Genomic DNA, 22260 nt, shown 5'->3' with positions numbered 1-22260 from the left:
TTTGAAAACTCTGGGGATTTTTTGAAAAATTGAATAATTTCGGGGTATCAAACGGAAAGTTTTCCAATCGTACATCATTTTAACCCTCTGCGGTGCTTCCTCTTCTCCGATTGCAGAGGGAGCGACGCATGGCTACTACGAAGGTCGATGGAGGAGCGGTGGCATTGGGTAAGCCGGTGATTGCGGTGGCGGTCGATGACAGCGAGCGCAGCTTCCACGCGCTCCGGTGGACGCTCCTCCGTTTCTTCTCCTCGTCTGGCGCCGCCGGCTCCACCTTGCCCTTCAAGCTAGTGGTCGTCCACGCCAGGCCCACGCCGACCTCCATCATCAGCCCCTCCGCAACCGGTAACATTCCCTCCCTCGTCTCACTCTTCGTCGGCGAATGCTAGGGTTTCTTTCAACTCAGCTTTGATTTGGGGCCTTAGCCTCGTCGATTGATCGCAGGAGCGCCGGACATGCTGTCAGTCGTGAAGGCCGATCTGACCAAGATCTCGTCGAAGGTTATCGATAAAGCCAAGGAGACGTGCCTTGCCCATTCGGTAACACCGATCCCTAGTCGAAGCTCACGGTTTTTGCGAGTTCTTGTTGCATCGACGCCCTGTTACTTTCCCAAATTTTCCCTACTACTTGATCGATGATACCAATGTGGTTTCGTGGCCAAGATTCCTCAAGCGTTTAATTTGAGTTCTTGGATTCATTAGGGTTTCGGTCATTTCTGACAATTTCAGGTCCGGGATGTTGAGTGTGAAGTGCACGAGGGAGATCCCAGAATCGTTCTATGCCAAGCAGTGGAGAAGCATCATGCGGAAATATTGGTGGTGGGAAGCCATGGATATGGAGCAATCAAAAGGTACGAGCTTCTTCATCCAGCGTAGTTAATTAATTGCCTGTTCAGAGAAACAACAAAACAAAAAAAACAGAAGAAAAACATCGAAGTGTCTTTTAGAACAAGGAACAACAAGATTTGATAGTTGCAATCTCCGTTTCTGTAGGGCTGTTCTAGGTAGTGTCAGCGATTACTGTGCTCACCATGCGGATTGCAATGTGATGATAGTGAAAAAGCCCAAGCACAAGAACTAACAATACTAGTTTTTCTTTTCTAAGTGCATTCATTAATCGTTAATTTGTTGGCTATCAGATCAACATTATGCTTTGGACAACTGTAATAAATCAAGTATCAACACTGATTTCCTTTTCCCCTCGATCCTGAGGCATGTTTGGATTCTTTTAATTTATTTTTTCATCAAAATTTCGCATTGTTTTGGAACTATCTCAATGTTTTCCTAATGCATTGAAAACAAGATGAGGTCATATAAATTAACCAATCATCACGTCATCCTTGTGTTTTATTTAGATTCCAATCTTATTTTCGGGAGAAACAATCTCCTCTATAGGTTGATCCTATGATTATCTCCCTTCACATAATGACGCCTAGTTTAATTGGATTGCTCGTGGGAGCGACACGTCTCGCGCAGCTCCACAGTCTCCGCCTCCTTCCGGCGGTTTCCCGGCCGGTAGTATCCCGTCACCGGATCTGGCATCCAAGAAGAGGTCGATGCTGAGAGATAGGAGGCGTCGGCGGCGGCTGTGGTGGAGTTCAACACCACCTGCCCCACCGCCGCCGTCTTCTCCCCACAGATTTCTACCGTGGCCGCTGTCGCCGTCGCAGCATATCCCATCCTGTACGAAGTAAGCAACACATCAATACGTAGGCAATCCTATGCGACTGACTCATCGCGCTCTTATGTATAAATTACGTAAGTCATAATGAATTCATAACCTGCTAGCAAAGCGAGTAGTAATGTTGTTCTTGAGAGACGCAGCGACGCCGACGAAAGAGCGAGCCGCCATCTGCTCTCGTTCTTCTTCTTCCTGCTCGTGAGCTCCTCCCTTTCTTCTTTTGGTTCTGTGGCGAATAACGGAGAGACTTGTGGTGTAATTTATAGCAGAAGATAACATTAAAAATTTTATTTTGCCGACACTGTTTACTTGTTCTTCTTTGGCAGATCTTCCAGACTTTATTTATGTGGCTGCAATACGAGGATCTCTCACACGTATTCATCTCCACCATAGATATTCCTTTCTCCCAACCTACTTGAGTTGAATGATGGAGCAAACTCTCTCCATAAAGAAGAGGATTAAATAAAGACAGCGCGTTAAACTAAATAAAAATACATGTTAATACATGAATAATAATAAAAATATTTCAATCAAATTGCCTCCTAATCTATACTCGATATGCATGAGATATCATGTACAAAAAGAGGATCTTAACTCCTTCACCCTAGTTGACTTAACTCTCTCGGATCTACACTACCCGTTCTAGCTTCTCAGATACCCACCCGAGTTCTACGATTCATCTCTGAACCGATCTTTAATATGGAGCCGGCAAGAACCTGTTACAGTTGGCGGCATCCATGAAGTGTATACACTCCAGCGGCTCTAGATACTCTGTATCTCAATGCTTTGCTCGGACAAAATTCCCCTGTGAAACTGGTAATTCCGTCAGTGTTTTATGTGTTGCTGGTTTCTGGAATAATACGTGAAAAGTTCTCAGCGGCTTACGGTTCTTTTGGTTAGTAAGTTTCATTAATCTGATTTCTCTGTTTTCAGCTGTCCGGAAATTTGTCCAAGTTAATAATCACCAGCTGCGGGACGAAGGATGAGGAACAGTTCTACAGAATACTCTGCTTTCGATATGGTACAATATGCAGCTCCTGTCACGGCAGTTGCATTAAAGCGATGAGAAGGAGGATGACCGAGATTGAGAAGAAGCAGAGAAGGTGCCTCCGATTTGCCTCTTGAGCTCATTGAATCGGCCAACGTCGAAGTTGCGCTTCTTCATGAGTCGGTTCCGCTTGGCGTCGAGGCGGCTCTGGAAGAAGCCCTCGAAGGAAGGGTCTCTGGAGGTGCGGAGGAAGAAGGCGTAGCCCAGCATGAAGTAGAGGGAGGTCACGTAGAAGCAGACGGGCTCCATCACGTCCCACGAGAGCTCCCAGAACGTAAGCCGCATGAACCCCGCCGTCTGCGCCGCCAGCAACGCCAGCCCGGCCCATAGCTCCCGTCTCACCTCCGTCTCCGCAGACGCCTCGATCTCCGACCTCGCCGCCTCCATCTCCTTCAACTCCCGCTCCTGCCGCGACGACGCTGGCGGCCGGATCATGCTCTGGATCAATGCCGTCACCTACACATTCATTCGAACAACTTCAGGGCGTGCCTTCAAATTTAGAAGCAGAGGAAACAGGGGCGGAGTTGTACTCACCATTTCGGGGCGGATGAGGACGACGTCGCCCAAGACGATGACGGAGGCGGATTCGTCCAGCGCCGCTCCCAGACGCGCACCCTCCTCCGTCCCTCCGGCCGCCTCTCGGCACACCCGCGCGAATTCAGAGTAGGAGACGCAGCTCTGGCCGGTTTCCCGCAGCCGAGTGCGGGCCGCCTCCACCCGCGCCGCCCGCACCACCTTCCTCGCCTCTGCTGCGGATAACATCGCCTCCTCTGTATTCGTCGTCGTCGTCGACGACAGGGGCGGTGGGGGAAGGAGCCCTTCGAGCCGAATCCTGGAAGTGTTCATCTCCCGGATCCTCTCCAAGAGGCCGTCCCCCACCGGAAGCGCGAGCCGGGAAAGAGGTGGCGGCGGGGAAGCGGATTGGAGGAATGGCGTGCGATGGAAGAACCGGCCGAGGAGGCCTGGCTCGTGGGAGCGCGGGACAGGGAGAAGCCTTTGGATGAGCGAGGGGGCGGACCGAGGAGGACGGGGAAGGGCGTCCGGGGAGGAGAGCTTGGCGGCGACGTTGGAGAAGCGGCGACCGAGGGTCTTCCGCAGCGCCATTACGAATCTCTTCTTCTTCTTGCCTTTTACTCTGCTCTCAACTTCCAATGGAGAAACCTCTTATTTATAGCTTCCAACTCGCAACGAAGAAAGAAAAGGGAATTAATAATTGAACTGCTCAGATCTAGTTTAAGATTCGTGCTGACAGACGTACCAAAAAAAGTTTAGTATCTTAACTAGATTCTTTCTAACTTTGGCGGCTGAGAATGAATCCCATTTCCTCGAGAGATCGTCTGTAAGAGCTGCGCCGTCCACGGCGTTGCCGGGTCGTCGGTTTGACATTTCATTGTTGAAAAGAGGGTAAAATCGTCATCTTAGCACCCTGAACGGCCCCACATATATATTCCATACCATGTGGGCCATCGGTTTTATGAGCGATCTCTTGAATTTTTTTTTTTTTTTTAATGATACAAAGGATGTGCAACTCATATTTATGATTAGATAGTGGTCATGATTTGATCATAAATTATTATGATCCATTTTTAAGTTCATCATTTCTATTAGGTTATAATTTTTATTCGAAGTAGATGATTGGAGACCATCCGGAGATCTCCGGTGGTGGACAAGTGGTTAGGTTACTGAGCGCTGAGCGAGGGTGTCCTCCGAGCGGCCTCCGACCACTCGCTCCGAACAAAAATTATAATCTGATGATGATGGTGAACCCAAGAAATGATCATAATTATTTACGACCAGATCGTGACTATAATCCGATCGTAAATATAAATGATACATCTCCTGAACCACAAAATATAATTCAGGAGATTTTATCTCCTGTTTATAGGTCAGCAAAAGATAGATTTGTTCGGCCCAACGCAAACAACACCCTCGTATTCTGGATGCAAATGACTCCCCCCCTCTCCCTGCCAAAAGACCATTCTACCCTCTATCTTTTTTGTTTTTTAATTTTATTTTTAATTTTTTTAATTCATACTTATATATTTTTAATTTTTAATTTTTAATTTTTAATTTTTTTTAATTATTTTTAATTTTAAAATTTTTTATTCATACTTATATATTTTTTAATTTTTATTTAGTTTTATTTTATTTAGTTTTATTTTTAATTTTTTTCATTCATACTTATATATTTTGAAAATTTTATTTAGTTTATATATTTTAAAATTTTTATTTAGTTTAAATTTTTAATCAATTTTATTTATTATTTGTCATTAATACTTATATATATTTTTAATTTTATTTAATTTTATTTTTTAATAAATTTTGTTTATTATTTTTTCATTAATACTTATATTTTTTTAATTTTTATTTAGTTTTATTTTTAATTAATTTTATTTATTATTTATTTATTTTTTTAATATTTATTTAGTCTTATTTCTTTAATCAATTTTTAAGTTTTCTATTTTTATATGTTTTTATGTTTTTTTTATTATTACATTTACTCTTCATTTGAAAAAAAATATGTTTATTTCTAAGTTATGAATGTATTCATTATTAATTGGTAGTATTTTTTTTAATTTTAAATATAAACTAAAAATAAATAAAAGATTATAAACATGTAAAATTGATTAAAAAATTAATAAAAAACTAAAATTTTAAAAAATCAATTGAAAAATATAAGTATTATGAAAAAAATAATAAATTAAATTAATTAAAAAATAAAAAACTAAATAAAATTTATATAAAATTGAAAAATAAAGTATTGATAAAAAATAAAAAATTAAATTAATTAAAAAAATAAAATTAAAAATAAAATTATATGAGAGTTATTTTTAAATAAAATTAATTAAAAAATTAAAATTAAATGAGAATTAAATGAAATAAAAAAAATTTAAAAAAATAAAGAGAAGGCTACATGCGTCTTTTGGCAGGGAGAGAGAGAGAGAGAGGAGATTGGGGGGTAAAAGGGGGGTGGGAAAAATAGCTCTCATTCTGGATTTATCAAAAATATATTCTTATATTAATTTTTTAATCAAATCTCACCCTGTATTTTATAAAACTAATAATATCAACTTTTACAAGCCTTTTTTATGTTATTCTAAAGATGTCTGAAAATTTCATTTTAGCAAACCAATGGAATTCGTTTCCACATGCAAATTTCACAATAGGATACATTTTGGATTTTAAAAAAATGATTATAGTGTGCACTTTAGAGTATCAAACTGTGTTTTGCGTAATATAAATAATTTACTACTATTGAGTTTGTTTATTTGTTGCCTTAATGTTTGTATAAATCGATTTAATGGCGATTCATTCAATAAAAAGAATATATTAGATTCCCATTTTTCACGTTTGACAATGTCTTTTTCCAAATTTGACCATCATTTATTACTCTTTGGAAAAATTTGTCCTTAGATTACGATGGCTAAAAAATCAACAAATTCAGACAAGATTTGCCACACGTTTTGGCAACTGCTGTGCACTTTCATGAAAATTTTCTGGGAACGGATCAGCCATCTCTAGATTAGTCGAGCCAAACATTTATCTAATATCAATTTAAAAAATAGAAAAAAAAAGTAATTAAGTGTACAAAGTTCTCAGCATGTGAGGTCTTGATAAAGGATTTATCATCTATTGTATACAATTTTATCATATTTTTTATAAGAGATTATTTTCAAGATTCGAACCCGTGATATTTTAATCATATTATAACAATTTTATCATTGCACCAACACTCCCTTTCAACTTAAAATAAAAGAAAAAAAAATCATTTTGCCACTTAAATTCCTTTGTTTTTCCTTTTTTTTTAGAATTTTAAAATTTTCAAAGTACATTAAGATTACTGAAAGTGAAGTCGTAAGCCGTGTGGAGTCACTGAAAGTGATCAATCAACTGCCATTCCAATTAACGTTGGATTCCATGGCCGATTCCACCTTGAATCAAGAGATCTACAAGGACGCAACTGGATTACATAAATTCCCCAAGTGTTGAGGGATCTCGTTCTCCTCTCACCAAAAGCAGATTCCAGTCAGCTCCAACCTTTGTCGAGCACTTGCATAGCATTAATGGAGGGTGCCTGCTGACCATCTCCTGCTTAACTTAATGCTTCTGCTTTTGCACTGCTAAATTACTGACATTTGTGAAGTTCAATGTCACAGAGCAGATGGAATTGTGCAATGCTCACAAAATAGATTTACTTTAGATACTGTATTTCTTAATATATTTCTTAAGGTTCACCAAGCTTAACCAACCTCTCTCAGCAAGCTAATTAAGCTTGTTCAATCTTTTTGCCTGTCGGAAGCAAATTAAGAGCATAAAGTTTTGGGCAGAGAAATGGTTTCTGAGTATGCAAGGTCACAAATTAAAGAAATCTAATGTCACCAGTCACTAGTTGATCCGAGTGGGTTCCATGATGAGGCCTCTTCCATAAACCCTAAACAAGGGAAAAGTATAGATCCTAGACAACACTGACAAGCACCAATCCACTGGATTCGTGACATCATTTTTGTATACTTCCTTGTGCTACTGTAGACTATATCAGTTAGGCTTTATATATGCACTCAGATAAAGCAGAATACTGTTGTTGAGTAAAGGAAAGGAAAGCAGCATCACATTAATTATGCAAGATTTGTTTCTAGCATGTTGATGCAAATTCTCAAGGCTTCCATGTGTCGTCGGAATATTGATTGGTGGGCATGCATGCAAAGTGGGTGGCTAACTGATACAGACTCTTGAGACTGGTTCATTTCTTCAATTTCTTCTATGCTTGAGGTTTAATATTTGTGCTGCAGGTTTTTGTGTCCTCTCTCCCTGCTATTTTTCTCCAAAATGAAAAAAAGAAAAAAAACAGATGTGTTATATACGAATATGCAGGTGAGTTACCAGGACTATGGATCACAATAATAAAATATCACAAGAATAAAGAGGAAAGATTTTTTCAGCAATTTGGATTCTGAATAGATTTCTGCAAGTGCATTCTTATTAGACATTCTAGTGACTACCACCTCGGTGTTGAGGGGCCCCTACAAATTCTAGTAACTCTAATGAACAGTTGATGTGGAATATGAATAAATGGCCTGGTCCCAAAATTCTTCCATGAAGGCTACATAAATTCTTGGAATTGGATGGAGAGAGGAGGTATATTTCATAACACTTTCAAGGAATATAATTCTCTGTGGTTTCTTCTGTCACATCAAAGTTTAATATTGGATACGTATATTGTTTACTCTCTTATCTAAATTTTGTGAGATATAGATTTCCATACAGTTTGGAGCTTGTTTCTATGTCAGCTACAACTCAAACTACTGGCACTAAAGAAGAGAACCATTTCTAGCATAATTAGAATCAGATACGATCATTTAATTATGCAAGCCTTTCAAGTTATATTATATGGCCTAGACTGAAGCCATGGAGCTGCATATATTCTCCCTTATCTGCAACAACAAATGCACTAACAAATGCTGAAAGAACTACCATCTTGACTGTTGGAATTACAAATAACTTCTATTGTTGGATAAGGACAGATACAAACTAACATTGTTTGCTACATCGTACTGCTTCTCATCATGCATTTGTAAAAAAAATCTAGTGTCTTTAGAGTGACAATGTAGAATAAGATAAATACAAAAAGAAAGACAAGAGTAACTGATATAACTCAGTGTAAATCTATGTATATGGAAAAAACATATCTAAATTTATAAAATATGAGATTAAAGAAATAATAAAAAATTTTTGGCCATACCTTTTAGAAGTGACATCTCAATCCTTCCCCACTTCCCTCCCTACTCATCACACGGATGAAAAGAAATAGAAATAGTCACCTCTGATACCAAAATGGTTTCTCCAATAAGAAAATTCTGATCTCTACAAACTAACTTATTTTTTCATAGCCTCCAGATGCACTTCGAATATCTTCTAGGCTGGGGAATGCTCCACAAATGAGAAGTTCACTGACATTATGAATTCTAACTGTGACAATATTATAAAAGAATAGCAGTAAAACCTTAAGTTACAATTTTAGATGCTACTCTCTGGCCGGCTAGGCCCAACTCTAGCTAAGCCGAACCTACTATTGACTTCATGAATATGAACAATATGACCATGATGATCGTCCTTCAACTCTGTACTCTGGTTCATGTAATTATTCAATATTAAATGCCACCATTCCTAAAACTTCTACTCAGAGGTTGTGTTACCAGCACCCTGCAAGCAAAGGGAACAACAGAGAGATGCCACCATTAAGATCTCTTCATCCTAATCAAATTTTATCCATTACCGATGTTATGTTTATTGTAGCATAACTCAGAATTATTGTAGGGTGTTTGTTGTACACCAAGAAAGCCAAAAGCAAAAAATTAATAATATCTAATTTATAAAAAGAAGAGGAGCCTTGACGCAAGTTGTTGCAATGTGATCAAAAGGTCACGAGTTCGAATCCTAGAAACAACCTCTTGCAAAAAGCAGGATAAGGCTGCGTACAATAGATCCTTCCCTAGGACCCCGCATGACGGGAGCTTTGTGCACCGGGTTGTCCTTTTTTTTTTATCTAATTCATAAAAAATTGAACTATTTTCTTCGTGTATTGATGAAGGTGAAGGCTCTGGTGATCACTTGGGTCCTTGCTTTAAGAAGAGGGATACATGTAGCTCCAACTGTGCAACAATGAATGTTGTCCAAGCAAAATTGCCTCTTTTCCCTGTCAATATGGGAGAACGATTCTGTGACACGATATTTTCTCTGGTGCCTAACCACTTGAATACAAGTTGATGATGACAAAATTGCACTCTGATGCTTAAGTCAGACAAATTCCATAGTGAGTGCAACAGAGGCAATTGCAAACCTATAATACTAATAGGGGGATCATGACCCACACATTAATTTGCATGCTTACAAGAAGTCTGATTTTTCATTATCAATTTAAATTGAGGTCAAATATTAAACCATTTTGATATCAAGTGGCACAAGCTGTGGCATGGCAACTGTATCATACAACTGATGAAGGAGCAGCTAATATACTCATACTAGCAGTTATCAATAAAAAACATGAATTGTTATGGTCATAACAAGTTGGATCAGGCTTCAATTCAGAAATCACATTCCTTGTTATGCCGTACAAAGCTGTCTCAGTGTTGCTCTAGTCTACATAGTCAACTAGTACTGACCACTACATATTGGGAGTTGAGAATTATCATTTAGACTAGCTAAGAGACACTTCTCAGTATTCTTGCTCAATGGCCTCATCAATGAGCTTCTTCGTGAGAGCTTTTGGAAGGCCCATGACGCTATCAATCGTTCCAACCTGCAAAACCATACCGCTGTAGGTGACACTGAAATGGCGACACCAAAACTAAGCAACAATAAAGACTAGCAATGTATTTCCATGCTGGCTAGCTTTTAGTACATTGTCCAACAGAATCCTAACAAATACTCACTATAGCCTCCACAAATGGTGAAGTTAATGGATGTTCGACCATCAGGCCACCAGCAACATATAGTACATCTCCCTCCTCTATCTGAATAAAATATTATCAGTAAAGGTAGTTATCATAAAAGTTACATATTAAGTAAAATAAATGAAACTTGTGTATAACAAAGAAGAAAACTATGCAATTACCAAGTTAGCTATCACATTGTCTGGTATCTTGTGAAAGTAAATCTGCATATTAGGAAGAGAAATGCACAAGCTATCAGCAATCGGAAACTTGTCCAACTGAAATCGCATTACATGACACTATTTGCTAGCATTGTCTAGTCTTCATTTTTTCACGCAACTTGATTAGTTTTTGGCATTTATTTGTAAGGGCATTCATATGAAATGTTGAGTGGTCATAATATGGAAACAGAATGATAAAAGATAAACATCTTTTAATTGTTTTATAATATTACTTAAACTCTTGTGTTGGATGAATTACAGAATTTGGAATATTACTACTATAACAAAGCAATACCTCACTTTTATCACATCCTCCTTTTCTAACCCCAGTTTTTAAATTGGTAACAAGAACTGACCCCACTGTTGATGCATGACCCTGGGAATAGCCTGAAAGAATTTTCACAAATAATGTCATGGAGTCTAAGGATCAATCTTCAAAAGAAACATGAAGGCCAGTCCAAGAAAACCTTTAATAAACTCGTGTGCTTCCTCTGGGCTGCTTGGCTTTTCTCTTATCATTCCACCATGAACCACAACCTTAATAAAAGAAATAATAATGGCGGATAGCATTAGTTTGAGAGTAACTAGCATTGCTTCAGAAATCAAATATATAAAATACTTTTAGCAAAACATTATGTGGCAAACGAGGAAGATAAAAAATTTCATTTATACATGCTAAACCGAAATCACTTTTGCATTGGTACAAACATGAGAACTATCTTCATGATTAACATGATAGATGGTACAATTATTATTGGTGAATTTCCTACTAGTGAGTGTTATGCATTTGTTGTCAAGAGATAGTCAACCATAAAACAAAGGAAAGTACAGCATGAGCAAGTCACAAAATACCCTATGATAACAGACTTGGGTTTTAGATGCATCTATCAACCTGAGACAAATAACAAAAACAATACAAAAGTTTGACTGCAATATGAAATAAAGTCAAAACTTCAGATATGTGACAAAAAAATTTGGTATCCTAGTTTGTATGTCTTTTCCATGTGTTAAATGACAACTTGAAGAAATGACATGTGTATTGGTGCCATGTGGTCTTCTTAGAACAATCACCTCAAATTCTCATCATGCCGTATCCTAGTTTGTATGAAGAGAATCCTAATTTGTTCCATGTGTTAAGATGACAACTTGAAGTGATATGCGAGGAGGTGCCACATGTTTTTCTTAGAACAACCACCTCAATTTCTCATCATGCTGGAAAATAGACATGATTTCTTGAAATGAAAATGAAATTGTTCAGAGCTTGCTTGATGTGTATTCTGGTTATATACTTTCAAGTAACAACAATTTGACAATAGATGTCTTGTTTCTCAGTTCGGTGTACAAAGTTGGCAAAAAAATATCTACAGATATCAAATCTCCAACTATAAAGAAATGAAACCAAACAAAGCTTCACACCATCTCAATTTTAAATAATCAAGATAGAAACTGAAATTCCACAAGTGAATAAAAAGTAGCAAAGCATTTATATCCCTATACCGATGATACCTATTGTCAGTTCTTCTCAAGGGAATGGGAGGTGGAAGCACCCACTGGCTCCATAGCCTGTAGGGACACACATCCTTCCCTTTTAAATAAAAGGAATGCATTACCATTTTTTTTAAAAAAGGGATTTCTTTAAAACTCCCTCATGCATCCGTAGCTCCCCTACTTTGTGATTGTGCAACTGGCGTCTCCTCCTATTTGTCATCAATGACATGAAAAACAGTGATGATTCTCTTAGCCCTAACCTTTTACACCAACAATGGTTAGTCCACCACTGATAACCTCATGCAAGGACCCCTCCCCATAGTCTTGCAATTGGTGACCATCACCTGGCTCAGGCACCACCAACATTGACCATCCCTCTCTCTCCTTGTGCGGTCCCCTCCCTCCTAGCTCTTGTGGGTCATTAGCTCTCGGTTAGGCCCACCATGCAGTAAATTTTTTTACACGGATCCATGCTAAATATAACATTTTTCTAACCTCACTGTTCATAAATCTGAATCTGAAGATCAACCTCAACCCTTATATATTGTTTCTTTGACTTGTATACTAAAAGATGCACTTTATTATGTTAAGGTTTCGTACCTCAAGTTGACATCACAACTAATACAAACAATGATGCAGACATTCACCATTCATACAACAAACATTAGTCTTAGCTCGATCAATCACTACTGCCTATGTCAAAAAAGGGACTTTGCACAAGATTCAACCTGGTCAGCAGTTATCAGGAGCGTTGGCCCATCATCCTGTTCATTAAAACCATTGCTACGCAGCTTTGATATAATGGCATCAGCCTGAAGAACCAACCACAGTAACACACCTTTTAAAATTCAATATCTAACTTACTACCAAGCATCAAATAGTCTTCTAACCTTAGCCTCAGCCAATGCCATCACTAACTCCTCCGGCTTCTCCATCCGGATCTCTTTCTCGTCGATGTCGGCACTCTGTCCTGAAGCCACTAGATAGTGACGTGGCGGGAAACAAAGTAGACGAAGGGAGAGAATGGGAAGCGAATCGCATACCATGATGGTGAAATCGTATCCCATCTCGGACAGTATCTGACGGCGAGACCTTGAGGACGAACCCAGGATTATCTGCCATATTAGACAAAGCAATCGGCAATAAATCCGGAAGTAAACAACACAAAATAGAGAGATCAGTTGCTACCGGTTAGAGATAACCTTAAAGGAGGAACTGGTCGAAGACATCTCCAGACTCCAGTCGAGGCGGAGCTACTGCTGCCGGTTGGAAGCCCCAAAAATGCTGGAGAGGGAGAAAAAGCTGTGAAAATTGCGCCTTGGGCTTTACAGCTTCCAGAATCTTGGCCCGTATCTCGCATGGCCCAAACTTAGATCAGGAATTTGGAATACGCTCCACGAGATCCAACGGAGGAAACGAAATCCAGGACTAGGAATATGTTCTTTCTTCCTCTTCAAGCTTTCGGCGAATACAACTGTAAAAGCGTCTGCTTTTTGCTAATCGTAAGAAAATCAGCAATCAAAGTTAGACATTTGTTATGGAATCGAGAAAGGGCCCGACTGAGATGAACTCGCCTTGTTGGAAGAAGAGGAAGGAGACGGAGACCGGCTTCTTGGCCAACACCAAAGACCACTTGCAGCAGTTCGCCAACGCTTCCATGGAGCAGCACAGGATTTGTCTCAAGAAGACAATTGGAGGTATGGGAGACTATCTCAAACTCAAGAAGCAGGACAAGGTATGGAGATTGAAGAGCATTTCCTTCTCTTATTAACAAAAAACACCTCCATTTGGTGATCAAAATGTCGACATCTGCAAGATTTTTCAGGTTTTTTCGTCCGCGAAGAACACGGAGCGCTATTGAGCAATTTAGACAGAGAGGCTTCTTCTTCCTCAAGATTTAAATAAAAGTACAAACTTTGCTGTTGATTGATTCGCGCAATCGAATATGGATGATGCAGCTCGACTAATTTAAAGATTAATTATTCCTAACAACAATTCCTGGCATCTGAGCATCTTGTGTGATTGCTCTAATAATCAAGCTATTAACTTTTCTTAATCAATTTGACGTGTGTATATATATTTATATATGAAAGAACAAGAATAAGAATATTTGTTTTTGTGATAGAATATCTGCGCTCGTGATTGCTGAGTTTACTTCTCTCTCAGAGAACAAGATCAAAATTGGCACCATGAAAAGAATCGAGTGCTAGTTTCCGTTCTTGAGACGGAAGCCAGAACGATATTTCATATTGCTATGCTCGGTGAGGTGAAGCGGATTCAAGTCCAATTTAGATCCGCATTCGCTGAGGAGTAAACGCGTTCATCTCTGTGATTTTTATTTTTTAATTGGGCATTGATGGATCCGAACCCAATAACCCGACAAGTTTGGGAAAAGAAATTTCTTCCTTCTAATAAAATACCAGATGGGTTTTTCCCTTTTCTGAGCGTGGCCATAAACCCTTGAGAGCACCGTCGCCTCCAGTCCTCTCTGAAGGTTTTGCATTTTTCTCGGGCCGCTTTTACTATTTTTTTCCCCCTCCTTCTTGGATTGCATCTCGTGTTTTCGCTTAGTGACCCTTGTTCTTGTTTCTTGTTCTTGAATTGAAAAGGTGCGGGCTTTTGCGCCCTATCGGCCGCCGAAGTCGATGTTCGTTTGCGACCCATGGATCCCTCTTTGAATCGTTCGGCAGCAGAGGTCGAGGAAGATGAGTGGGGTAGGATTTACCTCTGTTTTCTTTGCTAAAGATTTGTTTTTTTACCGTGGATTAACTACTCTTTCTCTGTAAAGTTTTTAGAATTCTCCTGAGATTTGTTATCCTTGTAAAATGTTAAAAAGATTGTTATTTTATTTTGTTTGTATGAGTAGATGCTTCCGATTTAATTCCTACAAATTGCGACGTTTCCATAATACTTGTATCTATATGCAATTTTACTTATCTTGTGGATCAGCTGTGTTTCTAAGTGGAAATTAGATGCAGAATTTGGAGCTACGTTAGTGAAATTTTAAGTAGCATAGTTACTGGTTTTACTTTGAAAATATAGATATATGCATGATGCTGAGTATCCAAGGATTCTCAGACAGGAAGAAGTGAACTCTAAAGATAAATTCGAAAAAATAAGGTTTATTTTTCATATCATCCTGCATCTCTATGGTTGATGAATTTGATTAACTTAGACATTTCTTTCAACTGAAATTCCGTGGATGGAATATAAAGATGGATAAGGTTAAGGATTCTTAAGCTCTATGCTACCACTCCAATAAAATGTCTCAAGTGACAAGGATTTTTTTTTTCATTTTGAAATGAGAATCTGCAAGGTTAAGGATGCTTGATTTTGTCATTTATAATCTTTTGATAAGAGTTGATTTTACTTGGTAGTTCAATTCTGCAACAAACAAAATATCACAAGCATAATATTAGTGCTGCTTGTTTAGAATAATAGGCAACAGCGGGGTTGCAGATATATTTCGGAGTCTATGGCAGTTAAGATGGCAAAAAGTTGTAATGAAGAAGATAGTCTCTGTGAAGTACAAACAGATTATTATAAGTGCATTCAAATTGATGATCAAGATGACTGACGACAAATGTACCACCTGAACATTTCGATAAATAACTGAATCCATTCCAGGATTCTTTATTGGCAACACGGGTATTCTCTTCTATTTTCAAATTAGTAGTAGACACTAGTTGATCATGTAAGCTTCATTCCATTCTTGATAAAACCTAGTATTTTTGGATCTAGATAAGTGGCACTGACTTTCAATTCATCATTATCTATAAGCTTTCGCCAGTTGGCTTTTACAGTAAAGGCTCCTTTAGGAAGAATGCTTATTTGTAATTTATGATTCACATTTCATGACAGTGAAATCTTGGACAATTTGGAACTTATCTATTTTTTCTTCAGTTATATTTAACATGTATTGGACTCCATATCTGTTGTTCTCAGAGGAAGTCTTCGTCATAGATTTTGCTCAGTTAAGCATCTTCTATATCTAGTGATCACTTTACTACACAACTCTCTTATTGATTTTCTACCCAAAAAAAAGTATCAATGTTTCTTTTTTCCACTCTTTTTCTACTACTACATTACATTAGTGTAGTATTGTATATTCTTTCTGCTTTGTTTTACAGAGTACTAGATGTCAAAAAGGAAGGAGCTGAGTTCTTATTCATCATTTCAACATTTCAATCAACTTTAGTTGCATTTATGTTACAGATACTGATGGATTTGTTATCCCAAGCTTGACTATCGAGGATTCAGATTTTGCAAACACAAATGTGCCTGCAGTAACAGAACCTATACCTCACGAGACGGTGAGTGCACAAATGCCTATTATATCACTTTACTAGCTTCTATGCGTTTTCTTTAGGGTGCAGATCATACTATTTATTATCTAATTCAAATTAGGCCAAATAATATGGTTTAAACAGGCAACCAAAGAAACTGAGAAAATCTATTTGGGACCTCATGGTGCTCCTCCTCAAGCCAAACAGCAAGAATCAAATGCAACTGGCCATAAGCAGCGGTCCAAACATAAACTGAGGGAAGCAGACCAAAGGTGGCATTCAGGAATAGGGCGCGGCACGAAAACAAGATAGAGACTTCAACAATGGCAACGTGCCAATTGGTTAGATCCACGTTGCCATGATTCTCTGTTTGACAAGCATTAGCATCATTATTATTATTATTATTAGACTGGTTTTCTAAGACCATCTACTGCATCACCTAAGTGGTCACCTGCTGTTTAGCTGCATGGGCTTTTATCGTCATTGTCGACACTGGATCTTGGTTGTTAAATTGAAAAGCAGAACTTTTGTTTGGTTTTCATCCTTGATATCTATATTTACGTGCTATTTCTATGGAAAAATGGATGAGCAAGCTTCGCTTTGCATTTTTGCATATTCTAATTGCCCCACCACAGAAGTTCCAGCATAGGAACTCCATCTAGTCCCGTCTTCGGTCTGGACGCCTAACACAATAGTCTTTCTAACACAATTTTGTTTTTTGTTTTGAAACTTTCATATTTTAGAGTTATATATGCATATTTTAACAGATCAAGAGCAGACAGAGTCATCTTTATAAGCAATCCCAATATCTATAGACCCAACGAATGCACTCTTAACTGAGCATAAGACGACAGGTGTCGCGATGAATCCCTGCACAAACACTTAGACAAATACTTCTTTTGTGCTCCTCGCCAGGCCACGGTCGAGCACTGAGCCCTTGACGCCGCATGAATTGAGATCCGCCTGCTTTATCCCAAGACTCCACGTAACACATTCCGATTGTTGTTAGTCTTGTGATTTTCGCCGTTAATGTGCATGGCGTGTATATAAATAAACATAGCAGTTCCAACGCCTACATATGCGTCGTCGTCGTCAGGGATGTCCAAGTCTTGTCGTCGAAATGGCTCAGGCGAGCTCGACGTCTTCGAGGCAGCATTATACTTCTCCGGCGAGGTCAAGGAGGCCAGTCTGATTGGTATTCAAAGAACTCGGCGGGTGGCAGAAAGGAGGAGCGTGGATGCGCCGCCCAGCAGAGAAGCCATGGAGGCGATCTTCCATCGGCTCACGAAGTCAGAGAGCAAACCCAAGAACAGAGGAGACAGGCAACATGGTAAGTTGGCTAACTTCATTCGATCATTCTTCAACCTAGTGATTTCGAGAAAAAAGAAGCAAAGGAAGAGTAGAGAAAGGGACCAGAAGTCAACTTCATTGTTGTCGCAGAGAGAGATATCGGTTAAGTCCAACAAGTGCTGCCATGAGAAGGGAGAAGCTTTGGTAGCAAAAGGAGAGTGGCATGGGAAAACAGAAGAGGAGGATGATGGAGGAAGTGACTCCAGCTCCGACTTGTTTGAGCTCCGGAACTATGCAATGGGGGTTTACAGCTCAAAACCCAACCTGTCTCAGGGACCTTAAACTGGGAAACAGTCAGGACGGACGTGTACCATTAGGCACTTGCAACAAGCACAATAAACTGCTGTAGTAGTGGATCTTACGCATCTTCATTGAAATACTGTCATTGAATATCTCATGCCACTATAATTTGAACACCAGAATTATGTATGATTTATCTTTGAACAAATACAAAGCCAGGCTACTTGAGTTGTTTCATTAATAGATTGCATGATTTCATAATTTGTGCGATATAATGATTTATTCAAACATGATGTGGTCTCTCTGACGAGTTGAATGTTGTTCTTTGACAAGGTCACAAAAAATTGGGACAACGCTGCTAACAATAAAGGCAGTAAGAGGGCCCTTACAGATGGTTTTTCAGGCAATGGCTGCGTCTTTAGTTTTCAGATGGATTCAGTTCGTTCCATGCCTCGATCCATGTCATCATTGCATCAGCTAGCTTAATGAAGTAAGCATCAACCTTCCCGAGCTTCTCTCTGACCTGCTGGGAGAGCTCAATGTAGCATTCTTGAACTGTTACGGACGTCTTTGAAAGTGTGACAGATTGGAAGAAGCGAACAATATCTTCTTGCCAGTAGATGCCCTCATGCTCCTTTCTAAGGTTCACAAGTGGGGTTCTGGCCTTGCTATTCCAGATATAGGGCAAGCCAGTCTTGACGCCAAATCCCATGTGATCGCAGATCACCTAAAAACACATCCAGGTCATTATCAACATCAATTCCTAGTTTAAGTTTTGAACTGGTTTTCTTGTTTGTCAGTAAGGTAAATAAAGAAAGCATCTCAGGGGAGCTTCGCTAGATGTTGAGGAGCAAGATATTGGATGAGAAAAGTAGCATACCCACCTTGACACACCATGCGGCCCACATATCATCATATCGAACATTTGGCTGGCTGTCATCTGTAAGTCCAAAATACATTGCCTGGCCAATGAGCTCCCGGTTGAATGCCAGATTCATCCCAGACATAGGGAAAAATGCACCTTTTGGCACTGTTAGTACAGCATCAACGTACCTTTGTCCAATACAAAAATTCATAATTTCAAATACTTCTCAACATTGAAATCCACCAGCATTGCATAGAAGGATATTTCACCTGGTATTTCTTTCATTAGGTTTGACAAGTTGGGTGGGGGCATCATAGTCTGGAACGTTGAGCCATAATCCATGAGATACAGCAGTTGGAGAACCTTCCCGTAGACTGAAGGGGTATCCCCGCACAAAGTCTGCACCTAGTCGGTAAGGATCGTACAGGGTGTTGAAGAAAAATGGGGTGGATGGTGTAAGGAGATTCCTGATGTGTTGCTCAAGCGCATTGATCTGTTTGCCAGAGGGATCTTTGGCAACCTACTCAACAAAAAGAAATCTTTTTCAGCAAAAAAGGAGTACAATCATTTTCAAAAGAGCTCAGTTCTACTAGAGAGTACTGGTAAGTAAGAGAAGCATCATAGAAAACATAGGACAAAAGGTTAGAATAGGTTCTCTCCATATTCTGAACAATCATACAATTTTGGCACTATTATGCTATAATGTAAACAGAGCGTACCTAGCTTGCAGACTTATGCTTAATGGATTGTTAAATGCTAATATTTCTAATGCCCTTTAACCTGACTACAGACGGTCCTTGAGCCAAGTGAAGTTACGGTATCCAACTACCCCACATTTATACATCCAGCTTTGGCGACTAATTTACTTACAAAGAATATTGGTCATGCCATGTCATGGAATTCATGGAAAAGAATGAGTAACTGCAAGAAGATTATGATAAGTGAACTACGTCAAAGTAATTATACAATACAAAAATAACTATACAAGTGAGAAAAAGGAAATGGAAGTGCAGATGGAACCTTCCAATTAAGTGAAAAATGAGAATACAAAATTTTTTATGCACTAACGTTCTGGCCAACATCATTTACAACAAGGATCCTGGAATAGGTCACAACGAACTATACAATGTAGCATTAAACATACCTCTGATATTTGTGTATGGAAATCCTTCAATTACTCAACAAAGGTTCTTCGAAAGTTTGAAAAGGAAAACAATTAAAGTCCACATATCATTTGCAATAAGAATGGGGATTCAAGCCATGTTTTAGTTACTCAATTTTGAACAAGAAACCTAGTGAATCAAAAGTATTTTTGCTAGCCTTGAACTATTAGAGGAGTTGGAAGGTGTGTTTATGTTAGAGGGGATCAGCCATGCAACGAGGTTTTTGACAATTTATGCTAGAATAGAATGTTTTATCTGAAGAAATCAGTTAATATCCTCTTGATTATTTACACTTGGATTCACATAAATGCTATTTGCACATAAATCCTTTCCAATGAAACATTATACAATTCTCAAAGAACATGACAAGACAACGCAATAAGAAAAGAAAATCTACTTTGATATGTTCCATGATAAAAAACCAGATCTAAATGATATGCATATATACGGATAAAATTATCTCAGGGAAAATTGGAGAGTTACGGTGCCAAGGGATCTAAAGCGCCAGATCCAAGTTTCAGTAATGAAAGAATGTAGTTACAAATCTCATTTCATCTCTTTATTCTCCTCCCGTCAACACCACAAGATGGATCTGTTAATAATTGTAGAGTCTAAACAACAACTAACCACAGTTTCATCCTCTCTAAAATTGAGGGACAAAAAGAACAACAGTAGGAAACAAGAAGATTTGTAGGAGCAACAATTTTACAAAAAGTTGACAGTTGGGCAAGCTAATCACAAAAAAAGATAAGAAAGATTTATCTTCCTTAAAGATCCAATCCTAATCCGGCAACGTTAAAAGGCGAAAGAAACTAAAATCTATAAACTTAATAGCAATCAAAACAAGGCGAAACAAAGGCATAAAAACGATTCCCCCAAGTTCCCCAGCATCGGAGCATGATCGAATTCTGACATCCAGAACATGGTAAATAAATAAAAAGAGAGAAGGGAACACACAAAGCAGTCGTCATCGACGGTGAAGATGTACTTCTTCTTGGAAACGAGGTAGCCGAAGCAGCGACAGGCAGAGTCCTTGAAGGAGATCCGGGCTGCCCTAGGGCCGAGGATGCGGTCGATGTCATTTCGGTCGTAGAGCTCGTAGTCGAATCCGCCGGGCACCGAGATCGTATTCTTCGAGTCGCCGTCCTGAACGATGATGAGGTGGTAGGGCTGGAAAAAGGGGCGCCACGCCTCCAGGAAATCCAGGTTCCGGGCCGTCGGAATCACGATGTCGAGCTCGTCCCTGAGCAGGGGATCGCTGGGCACGGACGAGGAGGACCCGGCTGCCATGGGCGAATGCCGAAAACCGGAGATCGGTGTTGGATCGCAGACGGAGTGTAGGGCGCGAGATCCGAGTGGTGAACTGGAGAAAAAGGAGGGTGGGAAGGTAAGTCTTACGTACTGGCACGTGGACGTCGGCAGCGCCGTGGTGCCTCCATGCATCGTTAATGGGCCTACGTCGGCCTCGTTGATGGGCTGGCCAAGAATTGGGTTTGCAGCTCGTTTGGGCTCGAACTGGTGTCCTCACCAAGCAAGCGCTAAAGCAAAACCCTGGCATAAGGCGATTCGCAAAGCAAGTGCAAAAGACGATTTATTCATCCCAGCATTCCCACTAATTTATCTATAGATCAATACAAAGGAGATAAATCATGAGTAATTACTAGTTATTAGTATAAGTGATAAGACATGGGGGAGGCATGCTTGGACACTCTAAGTTTTGACCCCAAGACTTCATGTGACAACACTTATGCCTTCACCACCATACCACCCTAAGGAGAGAAAGCAAGACCCCATCATTGTGACAAAAAGCGAATATGCTTACCTCCAGTGCCCCCGCCAATCCGTCCCAAGATTAACACGGAGGAGGTAAATCACGGGCGACTACTACTCTTTGGAATAGTGATTAACATATAAGGGAAGTATTTATCTCGGCTTTGCCGAGATTCGAACTCCAGATCTCATTGTGGCAACACGTCATGCGCTAGCCACTAGATCCATCCGAGGGGACGCAAGACCCCATCATGCTTGGGCGAGTGGTAGCCTAATTGGTAATTATGTGACAGATTTATAACTTAGAATAAGAGTAGAATCTCGATGAAATCAATAAAAAATATCCCCTCGGATGAATCTAGTGGCTAGTGCATGAGGTGTTGCCATCATGAGATCTGAGGTTCGAATCTTGGCAAAATCGAGGTAAATGTCTCCCTTATGTGTGTTGACCTTGGTACGGATTGACGGGGGCGTTGGAGGTGAGCGTATATTTCTCTCTTTGCAACAAGATCATATCATACTCCCTTCATGATGGCAAAAGGCGAATACGCTCATCCTAGCGTCCCCGCCAACCCATCTCAGGGCCAACACGGGAAAGGTAAATCACGGGCAGCTACTAATCTTTGGAATAGTGAATCACATTAACATGATCCTCATAGATTGATGGAGTTGGTGCCTACATACAGGGGCCGAGCCACCCTTGGACTAGGGTGGGCTCC

General features: G+C 39.6%; 7 protein-coding genes across 11 annotated transcripts; 3 read left to right on the top strand and 4 right to left on the bottom strand.

The window, feature by feature from the left end:
• Positions 1–87: 87 nt before the first annotated feature.
• On the top strand, positions 88–2748 carry LOC122037377 (universal stress protein PHOS34-like). 2 transcript variants are annotated; one of them, XM_042596829.1, is made up of 4 exons: positions 88–345; positions 445–539; positions 729–850; positions 2614–2748. In XM_042596829.1, exons 1-4 carry the CDS (start codon positions 129–131, stop codon positions 2636–2638), a joined length of 459 nt encoding a protein of 152 aa, XP_042452763.1. In that variant the 5' UTR covers positions 88–128; the 3' UTR covers positions 2639–2748. The 2 variants fall into 2 exon arrangements, with proteins under 2 accessions (XP_042452763.1, XP_042452762.1); XM_042596828.1 differs by lacking the exon at positions 2614–2748 and adding an exon at positions 993–1196.
• LOC122037378 (late embryogenesis abundant protein Lea5-like) lies at positions 1314–2470 on the bottom strand. The gene is made up of 2 exons (XM_042596830.1): positions 1781–2470; positions 1314–1680 (listed from the first exon to the last, which is right to left on the bottom strand). The coding sequence occupies exons 1-2, from the start codon at positions 1957–1959 to the stop codon at positions 1437–1439; spliced, it is 423 nt and encodes a 140-aa protein (XP_042452764.1). The 5' UTR covers positions 1960–2470; the 3' UTR covers positions 1314–1436.
• Positions 2664–3895, bottom strand: LOC122037376 (calcium uniporter protein 2, mitochondrial-like). Its single transcript, XM_042596827.1, has 2 exons — positions 3263–3895; positions 2664–3184 (listed from the first exon to the last, which is right to left on the bottom strand). Exons 1-2 carry the CDS (start codon positions 3830–3832, stop codon positions 2735–2737), a joined length of 1020 nt encoding a protein of 339 aa, XP_042452761.1. The 5' UTR covers positions 3833–3895; the 3' UTR covers positions 2664–2734.
• Positions 3896–9648: 5753 nt separating this feature from the next.
• On the bottom strand, positions 9649–13252 carry LOC122037385 (7-methyl-GTP pyrophosphatase-like). 4 transcript variants are annotated; one of them, XM_042596840.1, is made up of 9 exons: positions 13056–13252; positions 12911–12982; positions 12758–12837; positions 12596–12679; positions 10847–10916; positions 10675–10766; positions 10341–10382; positions 10159–10239; positions 9649–10025 (listed from the first exon to the last, which is right to left on the bottom strand). In XM_042596840.1, the coding sequence occupies exons 1-9, from the start codon at positions 13225–13227 to the stop codon at positions 9942–9944; spliced, it is 777 nt and encodes a 258-aa protein (XP_042452774.1). In that variant the 5' UTR covers positions 13228–13252; the 3' UTR covers positions 9649–9941. The 4 variants fall into 4 exon arrangements, with proteins under 4 accessions (XP_042452774.1, XP_042452775.1, XP_042452776.1 ...); XM_042596841.1 differs by having other exon boundaries at positions 12758–12832; positions 13070–13219; XM_042596842.1 differs by having other exon boundaries at positions 12758–12832; positions 13056–13175.
• Positions 13253–14151: 899 nt separating this feature from the next.
• Positions 14152–16694, top strand: LOC122037387. The gene is made up of 4 exons (XM_042596846.1): positions 14152–14361; positions 14477–14581; positions 16083–16180; positions 16298–16694. Exons 2-4 carry the CDS (start codon positions 14530–14532, stop codon positions 16463–16465), a joined length of 318 nt encoding a protein of 105 aa, XP_042452780.1. The 5' UTR covers positions 14152–14361; positions 14477–14529; the 3' UTR covers positions 16466–16694.
• A 527-nt stretch (positions 16695–17221) lies between these two features.
• Positions 17222–17966, top strand: LOC122037386. The gene has a single exon (XM_042596845.1). The coding sequence runs from the start codon at positions 17252–17254 to the stop codon at positions 17783–17785; it is 534 nt and encodes a 177-aa protein (XP_042452779.1). The 5' UTR covers positions 17222–17251; the 3' UTR covers positions 17786–17966.
• Positions 17967–17975: 9 nt separating this feature from the next.
• Positions 17976–21150, bottom strand: LOC122037384 (UDP-arabinopyranose mutase 1-like). The gene is made up of 4 exons (XM_042596839.1): positions 20729–21150; positions 18878–19128; positions 18628–18796; positions 17976–18470 (listed from the first exon to the last, which is right to left on the bottom strand). Exons 1-4 carry the CDS (start codon positions 21059–21061, stop codon positions 18162–18164), a joined length of 1062 nt encoding a protein of 353 aa, XP_042452773.1. The 5' UTR covers positions 21062–21150; the 3' UTR covers positions 17976–18161.
• Between the last annotated feature and the right edge of the window lie 1110 nt (positions 21151–22260).

This window comes from Zingiber officinale, unplaced genomic scaffold, assembly GCF_018446385.1.
Source record: "Zingiber officinale cultivar Zhangliang unplaced genomic scaffold, Zo_v1.1 ctg30, whole genome shotgun sequence".
NCBI classification, from domain to species: domain Eukaryota; kingdom Viridiplantae; phylum Streptophyta; class Magnoliopsida; order Zingiberales; family Zingiberaceae; genus Zingiber; species Zingiber officinale.
This window is presented reverse-complemented; position numbering and strand designations above follow the sequence as displayed.